The following is a 13,775-nucleotide window of genomic DNA, read 5'->3' as shown; positions in this document are numbered from 1 at the left end:
TTCAGCGTTGCTTATTTTAGTTTATTAAACAAACTTAAGATGATTGATAACATCGATTTCTGACGGAAACATTCGTATTTGCACATCCTTTGGCTTTGCTGTTGAACTGAGGAAATGTCTCTGAGCTATCATATTAATTTCGGTTCTCGAAATATACACCAAACTCTGGCTTGGCATATATCCTCTGCACTCTGCATGTGTCTATAACCGCGGTTTATATACTTCAAATATGTCCCATTTCCAGACATTTAATTTTGTGACAATTTTGATATCTACCACTCGTATCAGAACAACAGTAAGCCACAAAACAAATGAAGGTAAGCTGACATTTTCACCTGTTTAGAGCATACGATGAAAGGCATCCATGATGCTCCAGTTGTTTTTCAAACATTTCTAGTGTCAAACATTCCTAAGACTAATTATAAATTCGATTATTTTTTGAACAAATGCAACATTGGCCATTAAAATAGACAAAGTTGCACTTTTTTGTTGAAGAATATGGTGCACTGTTACGTCGTCCATAAAAAAAAGTGTGTTGCCAATACAGTATCGGTGTATTGACAAAGATCCATTTAATTCATGTGTATTTTTATAGTTATTTGGCCTGAAGGAACGTTTGGTCTCCCAAGACCAAAATCTGGTTGCCCTGCAACTGATCAGTTTGTTTGGGATCAAGGTTGGAGGCTACAGAACATGGAAAAGAAAAGTGAATTTTCAAAATCCTTTCACATGTTGGCGGCACTTTCGCCGTCTCTGCTGTCGAGAGCATTCTGCATAAAAAGACAAGATGGTAAAATTTTAACGACAAAGAAGTGGCCGAAAGGTAATCGTCATTGCGAGTTTCATTTCCGTGAGATTTGATCTGCGGGGGGGGGGGGGACTAGCGTCATATCAGCAAGTATCTGCCCTTTTTATAGAGACAATTTTACAGTCAGAAGTTCCACCAATGCATGTAAACTTTGCCGAATAGGCGAATATGGATGCTGCATAAAAGTGGGGAAAAAAATTAAACAGTTTGTTATTCACACAAATCAATCACAATTTTTCTACGAACTGTTTCTTGTTGTATTTTTTGTAGGTTCATACTGTATCTACCAATACGGTGGCACGTGTCCATCGGGAATGGTGAATGGATACATAAAATGGGATGACAAAAGTGAATCCGAAGGAAACTTGAATCAGAACCTTGGTAGTTTACCCGAAGGCAAATATGATGATAATACAAAAATCTTTTACTGCTGCCAAAATCAAAGTAGCTGGCATGACGTCATAGAGCTACCAAATACGTCACCTTTTTATCTGTTGCCATATAAATCACGTTTACAGAATTTTAAAGAATGTCAGCGCGTTAAATGGGCGCATGCAACATTGGAATATATAACATATGATACCGAGAACAATAACAATCAAGACGAGTTCGTCGGTCATCATATCCTTACTGACGAACTTAGAGGAATGCCAAAGGTTTATTATTGCTATTATGAAAGTAGGTAGACCAAGCCAAATCATCACGTTTACACTTATTGTGTGACCTTAATCGCTCTAACTCGCCCTATCTCGCCATTATCTTGCAATATTAATTGACACCAGGACGGGCAGGACCCCCAATTTGTCCAGCGCAAAGTTTGGGGGGTCCACTTCCGATGTGCACGGTTTTCTTCCCTTTTTATGCAATGTATTATGTCAACACCTCAACCACCCTGAGCCTGGCTGCCCTTTGCAAATTTCCCTCCTCGCCCCCTCAAATAAGTCCTTGGTGAACAACAATTCGATTGATTGATTAACATCAATTCCTTGGGCCTTAAATACTTGCTCTGCCGTGCTATAATCTGTGCCGTGCAAATCTTCTCGTTAACATTTTTTTTCTTAAATACTTGCTCTGCTGTGCTATAATCTGTGCCGTGCAAATCATCTCGGAAACATTTTTTTTCCTTTTAAGGTTGCCGATATAAGCGTCTTAATGAAACCCGTGGTAATTTCAATTCATCAGTTTTTCCAAGCTACCAATCATGTTCCTGGTTATTGACTGTAGAAGAATCATTTGTTGTTTCTCTAAACCTGACATCATTATATATTACTGATTGTAAAGAAAACCTCTTAACCATCTACGATGGAGCGAGCGATGCGACGCCAGTGATTGAGACACACTGTGGGTTAACGACACCTAAAGATGTCGAGGTGGTTTCAAGTGGAAAAAATATTTACATAGTTTTACAGTCAGGAAATTTATCTGCACACACTGGTAACTACAGTTTTGGTTTCAAAGCCCAGTATGGTCCGCAAAGTAAGTTTAATATTATCATTTGTTCCTTTTTCATATTCCACCCTTTTCTCTACTAAAATAGAATTCGTGCGTTCATTCAAATTTCTTTTCCAACCGTTGTCTATACAGTGCAGGGTTTTCACAACTTGAAACAGTGTTGAATGATATACCAACATGCATTAGCCGGCCGAGCCTCGTTGCGAGGTTTCCTTTGCTTTAGCTGGGTTAAACTGACCTTTTCGACTCCTTCTTATTCCTTACTTGAGGTTGATCCATAAGTATGTCCAGCACACAATAATGCTTCAGGGATGCCTTACAAAAGTAAATTTAACAAAAAATAACGCTATTGGTGCACAAACCTTCATGGAAATGCATATTGATACTGTAATCGAGAAGTATATTGTTTCACTGCATGGATTCCATTTTTAGAAGTATTTCAAACTCCACGTCGAACACCGCACAATGTCCAGGCAATTGCTCTAACATTTTCTTTTCTACTATTGATTTTAATTGGCGTTGCAGTTGCCATTGGTTACCGCAGGTATAATTATAATGCGTTTTATAATTGAATATCCAGTCTTTCCGGTATGCAGTGATTATTTTGTTCCTACTCAGTTTTCGGCTCATTTTTTTACTTATAGGTCTAAAATTGAGACCAGGAGTAAGATGCCTAAGAGCAGGTACACTAGGTATATTATTTCCTTTCTGATTACAAGTTATGACGTCATAAGGAAATAGAATACTTATTTCAGATTCCACGTTCCATCAACGATATCGTTGGAAATGACAGGAACAGTAGAACCACCAGAGAGGGTGTCGTCTTGTAAAGAGACGCGGAATCCATACTACGTAACGGCAAAATTGTGGGATGACTCGAGTTTATCTCGATCATCAGATAATGTCGCATACGTCACCTCGCCTGAACTGAATCATGGGTATATGGATGCCCCAGGTGTAGATCATACGACATAAAGACATCGTTGTTTCATGCAGTAAATGCTGTCTTTTTTACTATAATTACAAGAAAAAGTCCATAGCAGTAAGTGTGTATACAAAACTGGGACATACTAAAATTAATGGTGTTTTCCCACGACAAAAGACACTGATCACGAAGTTGTACTGTTTCAGCAAGATAAAAAACTGATAGGTCGCTACATGTTATGTTGCTAGTTGGTCATGTCATTATAATATCGTTTTTCAGCATTTGCTCGTAGCTATAGGCATGCAACTATTAATATCCGTATATAATTAAATCATCCTGCAAAGTTTACCTTCTTGTTCAAACATGAATTACTGAAAGTTTAATTACTGAATATCCCGCAGTCATATCGGGTTGCAAAGCTAAACACATTCTAAAGTATATTACCTTCAATCCTTCATAAAGCAGATTACGGCGTCATCATATGAATTAATAATGACGATAGTGAATTTTTTTATTGTTTTTATCACGGCAGTGATAATGATGTGCAATGTCTGGCTTTCTGCTTCCGAAGGTAAGCATAGACATAGCTTGGTTATTGCATTAGAATTTGGGGAGATGTTTGTATACTTTGACTAATTGTCAGTATACGTACTTACACGTCCGAAAATGCTGAAAGACAATTTAAATCTTGTAGTGCCGCAATTTCATTTCTAATTTAATGAGGTGCAATGTCTCTCTGACTGCTCCCAGATAATTTTGATTCTTTGATTATAATGATGGTTTGAGGGAGCATAATTAAGGGGCCCCGTAATCCGGGCCAAGTTTTCAGGTTTTTTATTATTCTGTCTTGGCTGGTCTGACATGTGTTATAATACATGTGACATGTATTCATATCATAATGCATTGACCACAGAAATATGCTGAATAATTGCTGATGAATAGAGTGAAAACATAGCTCATGCGTGCAGTCGGGTGGCTACATATATATATATATATATATATATATATATATATATAATTATATATATATATATATATATATATATATATATATATATATATATATATATTTAAAAAACATACATATGCATATAAAATTATACCATACTTATAAATAATAAAATATTCATGCAGGTTGTTTAGATACTGTATGTTTACAAATATTTTTGTTGCAGACATGTGGCCATCGGGAAGTTACAGCCTTCCAAAACCAATATCAGGATGTCCAAATTCTTGGAAAGAAGGAAGGTTGCGTCAGCATCTGGAAGACGATACAGAATTAATGCAGAGTTCATTTTCTCCTAATTTTCATATGAATGCTACTCTAGTCCGAAAAAAAATTCTTGATAGAGAATTTTGCACTAAAATATCCGCAAGTCCCGATACCCAAGAAAATATTCTATGGCAAAAAGGTATAATATGGTCGATATATACGTAAATAATTAATGGAGCGATGTGGAACGGCCACTAAGCTATGCAACGTGCATGAGTTGTTTAATTTCTGCACATGCAAAAATATGCGAGCCAGAAAAAGGCTTCGTGACTTGCTGGAAGATGGATGAAGGACAACATACGTGATGTCACACCAGCGAGAACAAAAACATCTGAGGTTCCAACTCGGGTGACACTTCTGGTAATAGATTGAAAAGAAATCCATATCAATTTCTCGATCGAATGATGAAGATATCATGTATGCAACTCTATGTAAATTATATGATTTATATTTGAATATATGATTTTATTTCAGGTTCCTACTGTATCTACAGAAAACGCTATGTATGTCCGGATAACATGGTAAAAGGATCAATACAGTGGGATGACGAGGACGACGATGTTGGAAACGATAGAGTGGAGGGCGTTATCCCCTATTTTAGTATAAGTGGCCATAGCTCTGAAAATACAGTGTTATATTACTGTTGCCAAATTGAAGGGAAATGGTATAATTCTATTCAATTGCCAACTAGAAAGCCATTCTATCTTTTACCGTATGGATCACGAAACTGTCAACGTGTAGTAGGAGCTGTTAGTTCTTTGGAATACATCGTTTTTGACACTGAAGATACTGGCAATGTAGATTATTTTAGGGGGCATCACGTGTTCACTAATGAGAACAAAAGTACCCCGATAATATTCTACTGCTATTATGAAGGTACGATGCTTTAAACTACTCACGGTCAAACTATGTTTAACTATGCAATGAATTTGTGCTCTTTTTGGCTTTCAGACACAACAAATTTGTTTAAGTGACGCTAGCGATGTTTACGAAGTCACTTCCTACTGCTTCCATCTCTTTATTTATAAACGATTCTATGAAAAGTTGTCCTAAAGAAAACGTTTTGAAACTGTCGGCTTATCATTTCAACTTATGTGACACAAATTGCCTCTCTACAACCTTACACAACCCATTTTGCTAATGGAGAATATTGTTGTATATGACAACCATACCTGCATGTGATGTCTAGATTACCTCTGAAATGCATGCTCTGGAGTGATGTTATCAAATGGGGTTTCGAAAGGTCTTCAAGTTTTACCTAGTACGCCCTGATGCAAGATTGTATTGACCACTGTTGTATAGGTTGTCAGCACAAGTTACAAAGTGATCATGGGACGTTTGCATCTTCAAATTTTTTCAACGGTGCATATCCAGATTTTCAATTCTGTTCTTGGTCAATTACAGTCAACGGGTCTCTGCCAATTTCACTGAAATTCCAAACCATCCACGTTCCTGATTGTAATAATAATTATCTGGATATTTATGATGGACAAACTGCCAATGGATCAGCACTTTTATCCAGGTTTTGTGGCGAGAATGCCACTTCAGGAACCACATTGATTTCAATAACAAGTCAATTGTACATCGTTTTCAAATCTGGAAACAACACCGTCAGTGGCGAAAAAAACTCACAAAAAGCCCTCGGATTTTATGCAGTGTATGAATCTTTGCTACCAACAGGTTTGTTATAACTGATCCATTACTTTTAATTCTACTAGTGCATGAGCCAATGAATTATTTTTTTCTCCCGCCGAATAAATGTTAACTGGATAATTCTTTGAATATCATGAATGCAGTTAGACTTCAATGGACGTCTATGTGACTAAAAACAGTGTTCTGGGATTATTTGGTTGCTCGTCGGAAAAATATTCTTTATATATTTTTTTAAGCCGCAACAATCATACACACGTAAAATGTCTCTTCTAGCCGTATAAATCCACTTTCACTACCATGATGCGGCTGCTTATATCAATCGTATACAGGAAAAGCTTAAAAGATTAATAGTTTTACACATTTATAAGTTTCAGCAAAGACATCACTTTCAGTGAGTATAAGTAAAAGTTTTGATGGAAGAGGAAAATATTCAAAAAACAGCAGCAGTGGAAAAACGGTTATATATTTATCTGTAATACTTCCAATCATTGCAACATTGGCAATACTGGGGGTCTTAGCGGTGGTATTTTATCGAAGGTTGGTACATCGTGTGTATATGTATTAATGTATAGCTTTGCTGTGAATACTGCATGTATATATAGTTTTTGTTTTACGGCATGTAGCTATACGAAGGGGATAAACCTCGTAACTAGGGCAATTTCGTTAAGAAGGAGATATAAATGCACAATTAAAATATTTCGCCAATTCTTAACTTCACTGTTGTATTTTGCGTGTTGTTTTTTATTTGTTTCTTGAATTAAATTATTATTAGATCTGTTATAGTTCTGAAATGCTTGATAAATGCGTTGGTTTTATTAAAGCTGTATTTGTTTACAGACGAAATCTGAAATTAGATGATAGTCCGGTGGGAAAAGAAAATATGCAATCTGGACCAACCTCGAAAAGGTAATAACTATTAACTATAGTATTATGACGAAAATATCTTTAACTAAATAACTGGGTAACTTTTCTATAAGTCCCGAGAAATGGTCAATACAGAAATCATTTTTTAGGCCAGTAGATAACTCTTTTTCTAATTCGTTACAACAAACGTCTAACCATCTAATCTGAATAACTAAAGAAATAAATAGGTAGGCCTCCCTCAATCTACTACTCCCTCAGTTTTGAAACAAAATTGCGTTGAATGAGATTCTTTTCTTTCACCGTGTCATGTAATGTCATTTAGGTGTCGTACGTTAGATGGACACCGTGTTACCTCGAAATCAAAATTAAACCCAATTTATGAGCCTGGCGCTGATTCATTGTATGGAGATGATAATGAGGCAAACGAGACGCGCAACGCAACAGACAATATTCTCTATGAATCTGGCAATGAAAAGGACTGCGCAGTCTACGAGTCCGCTGGAAATGAAATATTCGAGGCGAATCCTATATATCAAGGGATTGATGGTGATGGTGATGTTGATTTAACGTATTCGGAACCAAACAAGTAAAAATTATACAGTAGATATTTAGATTGTATACTGACTTAATAACAAAAATAGGAGGCAAAAATAATGAACTTATAATGCAAAACTTAACAATATCCCGTTATAATTGCATAAAATAATTGAATATTATTATGGTATGGAAAAAAAATCAACCGGTAAAAACGTCATGCAAGTCTTGTAACTTACATGCATGTCATTAACAGAAATAATCTGTCTGACGGGCTTCGCGCGGCGAGACAAAAAGACGTAATACAAGCGTATAGGCGTAACAAAGATGGCGCGACTCGGAAAAAAAGGGGTAAACACAGTTAACACACACAGGGAGAATGTTGTAGGGAGAATATATTCTCAAAGGTATGACTAAACGCACGCTCGCATTTCGCAATAAAAGGTCTGGTTTGAATTGGGAGACCTTGTAGTAGAGTTGGTAAAAGTATATATATTCTGCTATAGTCTACACTTTTAATTTTAATGATCTTACTGGTCGTTAAAGCTCAGTTTAAGTATAAAAACTTTAATTTTGAAAAGATTTTCGTTGTAACTGCTGCATTGCTCTGTAGGCTGATCAGTAGCGTAGCCAGCCTGTCGATTTGTCCCGCTATGCCACTATTTTTGTTCACTGACTGTGAAAACAATAGATTTCTAAAGGCAGGAATAATTATAATAACTCGAAATTTACATAGCGGAACAAAATCCTCAGGCTGGCTACGCCACTGAGGCTGATCGAATTGAATTTGAAACTCGTTTAAACTTTCAGGTCACGTGAAAGTAATTTTTCCAAACGTTGACAAATATGTAGTATTTTCACTATTTTGGTGTTTACATTTAATGCTTTCATAGTGTAGTACCTATACTGACTATAATACCTATAGCTCTATATCAGCGCATACGAAACTGAGGCATACTAAAATTACCAGTGTTTTTTGCTGACCTGTAATTTATAGTATTGGTCAGTGGTGTTTACCCAAAAAGAAAGACACTGGGTACGAAGTTGTACTGTTTCGGGATAAAAATGAGTCGCTACGTGTTATGTTGCTAGTTTGTCATGACATTTTATATCAGTATTTGCCCAGGGATAAGCATGGAACTATTCTAATGTTGTATAATCATCCTGCAAACGCTTAATGTTATTAGACACACTAGATATCACGCGGTCTTATCCTATTACGAAGTTAAACAAAATAATATATATTTGTCCTTTACTGATCACAACACAAAAACACTGTCTTTGTCAAATTCAATTGCGATATACAATAATAGCATCCTAAATTAAGTCGAGTCGCTAAGCTTCCTGCTCAAAGTTCAAACAGAGCAATTAATTATTGCTCACGATATCATGCAGCAGTCATATCTTGTTACAAAGATAGACATGTCCCAACATATATTAGCCTCATAACACATATTATACTCAGATCAAAGTCAAAGATAATTTCTCCGTCTTCATCTAATTCACTTGCAATATAGTATGAATTAATGATGACAATATTGAAATTTCTTATTGCATTTATTACCACATTGTCATTGATATTGAGGTGCGATATTTGGGTTCGTGCTTCCGAAGGTAAGCAGATCGGTTGCGATGTTTAGACACTTGACCCGTTCTCGATATGCGTAAAGGCGTAGGTAGGCTATATAGATGCCTGGGAAGAGTTTAGAAAACGATGTGACCTAGAAAGTACTAGTGCTGAAATCACTTTATCAAATGTAGGGAAACAACTGCCTATAAAATAGACAAAAAAGTCACGGCGTTTGTCTATAGTTTTGTCTATTCCAGTATAGGTACTGTGCCTTGTCATACCACATCCTGGTTGTTCAATATTTAAATAAATAGATTTTATATAGCTATTATTATCGCAAACAAGTCTTTGGGACAACAGTCTATAGCCCCGTTTACACTACACTCGATTTATTGACACGGCACGGCTAAAATGGGTACCTGTGCCCATTTCATCTGTTCTCGGCCTTTGTTTTGGTAGCCTGAACACTTATACTGAAATTGGGTACGGGTACCAATTTTGGCCGTGCCGTGCCGATAAATTCAGTGTAGTGTAAACGGGGCTTATATATAGGCGATGTATATGTATATATGCATGCATGTGTATTTACTCTCTGTATCAGTTCCGATCAATATTCTAAGTTCTCTTTATGACTGCACAGACCCAGATTCTATTGTCTTGACCACAGTGAAATGCTTACCTATGTTTACCTCTGGTCGGCGAAACGTGTCGTCGAGAAGTGTTTTGTCTATTTTAGGCAGTTGTTATAACACATTTGATGCTAAGTTGTTTAAAGACGCTGCCACGCTGCTTCCTGGTTATATATGTTCACCGATATTAAGATATTTAAATATATTATAAAATTCTACTCAGACATGTGGCCATCAGGAAGTTACAGCCTTCCAAAACCAATATCAGGATGTCCAAATTCGTGGAAAGAAGGATGGTTACGTCAACATCTTGACGAACATTCCGAAGCAATGCAGAGTTCATTTTCTTCAAATTTTCATATGAATGCTACTCTAGTCCGGAATGTATTTCTTGAGAGAGAATTTTGCACTAAAATCTCTGCAAATCCTGATTCGCAAGAAAACATTCCATGGCCAAAAGGTATAATACTGTAAAATTTTATCGGAAACCCCACAAAAAGAGAGGGTTCAATAAGTAAAATTTTGTATTCATATTACGAACCTCCTACCATAAACTTCTAATTCTGCTTCCCCACCTTTAAACAAGAAGGGCCGTCCTAGAAGGGCCGTTCAACGGTGCAACCTGCTCGTTTTATGCAAACATATGCAATTTACAGGTCAAAAGGTAGAGCGGCCGACTGGTATACAGTGCATGTATTAGCCTGGGTTTGAAATCTATAAATCAAAATTTCCAAATAGTTTACTTAATATCAAGTTGGAAAATATCCAACCGATCGGCCAGGCAAAAAATGCGCGAAAAAAACAGTGAACTGCATGAATAAAGTTAAATGTAAAGTCTAGATCTTGTGATATAGTTCATTAAACTTCAGCTATATTTTAAATTTTTAGGTTTCTACTGTGTATACAGAAAACAAGACTCGTGTCCAGATGGCATGGCGAATGGAACGATGGCCTCGTTTGACGAAGATCAAAATATTGAAAATGACACGAAAGGCTTTACACCCGATTATTATCCGGTCTTTTATTATACATCATTATTCTACTGTTGTCAAAATAGAGGGAAATGGTATAACTCTATTCAATTGCCAACTGAAAAGCCATTCTATCTTTTGCCTTATGGATCACGAAACTGCCAACGTGTACTAGGGGCTGTTAGCTCTTTGGAATACATCGTTTTTGACACTAAAGATCAATCATTATTTTTTTGGGGGCATCGTGTGTTTACTGAAGGAAACACGAGTCTGCCGAAAATATTCTACTGCTATTATGAAGGTGCGACCATGCTATTTGAGTGAATTATAGCAAGTATGTTAATATAGTGTAGTGTTCAGTGATGTAACGGATTGAGGTCTGTGGGGCTCTCAGGTATATTTGGTAATGTATAGGGGCTCTGGCGGTTGTATAAAATTCTTTAACTGCATTTTGCATAATTAAGTCCTAGTTTACTCAGAAGTACTCAGAAAATTGGCCAACTATGTCCTTAACTACATTTAAAAGTTAACTAGCCTTTTATACAACTGGACCCTGTTTGTCAGTAACTATATGTTTGGCTTATGCCTACCATCATGTTTCATTATCTATCCTGGCATAGACCTCACCAATGAGAACACTAGTCTCTGAGACCCTGTTTGTTAGTAATCATGTTTTACTTATAAATGCATACCATCCTGTTTCATTTTCTATCCTGGCATAGACCTTTGATACTATATAATCTCTATACTATAATACTACATCACTATGCTTATCTACCGGCTATGCTATCAACGCATGCAGGACTTTTAGACAATTAAAAAAGATCATTTCATCAGATAGTGAGAGTCGAAAATTTAGAAAGCTTTGTAGATATATTTGTGCTAATTTTGTCATTCTTCCCCTAGACGAATTTTATCAATTTTCTATGAAACAACATCGAGCGTCAAGTATTTACCTACTACCGTTTTATAGGTTGTCAACACAAGTTACACAGTAATCAAGGATCGTTTGCATCTTCAAATTATTTCAACCGTGCATATCCAGATTTTCAGCTCTGTTTCTGGTCAATTACAGTCAACGGGTCTCTTCGAATTTCACTGAGATTTCCAACCCTCCACGTTCCTGATTGTAATAATAATTATTTGGATATTTATGATGGAATGGATCAGGCCAATGGATCAGCACGTTTATTAAGATATTGTGGCGAAAATGCCACTTCAGGAACCAGATTGACTTCGAAGACAAATCAATTGTTCATTACCTTTAAATCTGGGAACAACACCGTTAGTAGCGAAACAGACTCGTCAAAAGCTCTAGGATTCTATGCGGAGTATAAAGCCTTTGCACCAACAGGTTCGTCGTCATCTCATTCAGTCTCATCCTCTCCTCATTCAGGAGCTGATTACATGCATGGAGTGTTTTCCGCCTGGGCTGAGTAAATGAGTTTCAGCCCGGCTAACCGGTTATTGTAAAATCCTAACAAAATCACGCACGCGATTACATGACAAGAGTTTCAGCCCGGGCTCAATTCCAGCCCGGTTTGAGTTGTCCGGTAAAAATTGATGGCATTCATGTCATCCAGTGTTGTTGTCATGTAATCGTAAATAAACTTAAGCCCTGACAGAAAAATTCGCCTTGACAATGCTTTTTCGTTTGTTTATTTCACTTTTATGCATGTGCAGTCATAGTCTCTTCAAGGTCAAGTTACTCGTTTTCTTCTTCAGCGACAATTAATAATACCGTCGATGGCGGTAGAAAGGAATTACAAAACAGCAGCAGTGGAAACACGGTTATATATGTATCGGTGATTCTGCCGAGTATTGCAATCCTCGTAATACTGGGAGTCTTAGCGGCGGTGTTTTATCGGAGAAGGTAAGGTATACATGCATGGCGGGCATTATATATAAATGCAATCCAAATAAGTAGTATATTGCATGTACAATAGATGCAATCCAAATAAGTAGTATATTGCATGTACAATAGGGGTTGCACGGGGTTCTCCAAGTTTTTTGATTTACGCACTCAAATGTGACATTTAAGTTATATTTTCCGTATTGCCTTTGCTAAGTGTGAATTAGCTAACATCCATCTGGAATCCATTAGATTTCATTTCTTTAAAAATTATATTTAAAAAAAATCTGGTGTATTTTACGAGCGCTTTGATGCACGAGTTTTATTGAAGCCGGCTTCATATTTTTATAGGTGTAAACTGAAATTGGATGTTATTGCTAACCGATCTGCTGGGCGAATAGAAAATATGCAGACTGCACCTACCTCAAAAAGGTAATATAACGGAAATATTGAATTGGAAAATATATAATTGCATGCAATAAAGATCAGTGAAAATTTTTCCTAGTAGATAGCTTACTTTTCGTTTTTGTACAACACATGAGGTTTTTTTTGCAAAATATTGTGTTCTTAGTTATACGAGTTCTACATCATCAGCTGGACGCCGCGTTACCTCCAAATCAAACATAAACCCAATTTATGAGTCCAACGTGAATTCATTGTATGAACTGGAACCTGGGACAATCGAGATACGCAACGCAACAGAAAATATTCTCTATGAATCTGGCAATGAAACAGGTTGTGCAGTCTACGAGTCCGCTGGAAATGAAATATTCGAGGCTAATCCTATATATCAAGGGATTGATGGTGATAGTGATGTTGATTTAACGTATTCGGAACCAATAAAGTAGAACTGTAAAATATTTAATTAAGTAGAAATTTGTAGGTACATGATTTTGGGCCTACGTTCATTAATGACATCTCCAGAAATCTCGGACAAGGTAAATTTATATGTATTTCTATTTCCTTGATGATTTGCAACCGTAAATTATCAGTTTTACACTATATTCTTATAATCATCAAAGAATGCGATTATGCGATGGGTCGTTTGCAAAATGCTGCAAAGTAACAGTTGGCGTCACTGGATTTGTTTTAAATTTATAGAAGGAAGAGAATTGAAGGAGAAAACTTGCATGTATGTATATACTTTTTTGTTCTAGCAAATAGCTCTCCAAATGACGGCCAGTCATTTTGCTTCATTGTTAATTGTTATCGATACGATATAACATACAGTCAGCTAATAAGAT

At 36.5% G+C, this 13,775-nt stretch overlaps 3 protein-coding genes across 3 annotated transcripts; all 3 read left to right on the top strand.

Moving 5' to 3' along the window:
* The first annotated feature begins 229 nt into the window (after positions 1-229).
* On the top strand, positions 230-3,519 carry LOC114526490. The gene is made up of 7 exons (XM_028548103.1): positions 230-317; positions 596-823; positions 1,079-1,486; positions 1,940-2,284; positions 2,693-2,804; positions 2,905-2,943; positions 3,016-3,519. Exons 1-7 carry the CDS (start codon positions 230-232, stop codon positions 3,233-3,235), a joined length of 1,440 nt encoding a protein of 479 aa, XP_028403904.1. The 3' UTR covers positions 3,236-3,519.
* An 873-nt stretch (positions 3,520-4,392) lies between these two features.
* Positions 4,393-7,717, top strand: LOC114526281. The gene is made up of 6 exons (XM_028547838.1): positions 4,393-4,597; positions 4,933-5,334; positions 5,761-6,138; positions 6,480-6,648; positions 6,949-7,017; positions 7,298-7,717. The coding sequence occupies exons 1-6, from the start codon at positions 4,468-4,470 to the stop codon at positions 7,563-7,565; spliced, it is 1,416 nt and encodes a 471-aa protein (XP_028403639.1). The 5' UTR covers positions 4,393-4,467; the 3' UTR covers positions 7,566-7,717.
* A 1,194-nt stretch (positions 7,718-8,911) lies between these two features.
* Positions 8,912-13,379, top strand: LOC114526488. Its single transcript, XM_028548102.1, has 7 exons — positions 8,912-9,123; positions 9,932-10,168; positions 10,597-10,980; positions 11,653-12,033; positions 12,405-12,552; positions 12,883-12,963; positions 13,103-13,379. The coding sequence occupies exons 1-7, from the start codon at positions 9,036-9,038 to the stop codon at positions 13,377-13,379; spliced, it is 1,596 nt and encodes a 531-aa protein (XP_028403903.1). The 5' UTR covers positions 8,912-9,035.
* Positions 13,380-13,775: the final 396 nt, after the last annotated feature.

The sequence above is a fragment of the Dendronephthya gigantea genome, unplaced genomic scaffold (genome assembly GCF_004324835.1).
Source record: "Dendronephthya gigantea isolate DGI-Jeju-01 unplaced genomic scaffold, DenGig_1.0 000038F, whole genome shotgun sequence".
NCBI classification, from domain to species: domain Eukaryota; kingdom Metazoa; phylum Cnidaria; class Anthozoa; order Malacalcyonacea; family Nephtheidae; genus Dendronephthya; species Dendronephthya gigantea.
Note: the sequence above shows the minus strand (reverse complement) of the source record. Positions and strands in the feature narration are given on the sequence as shown.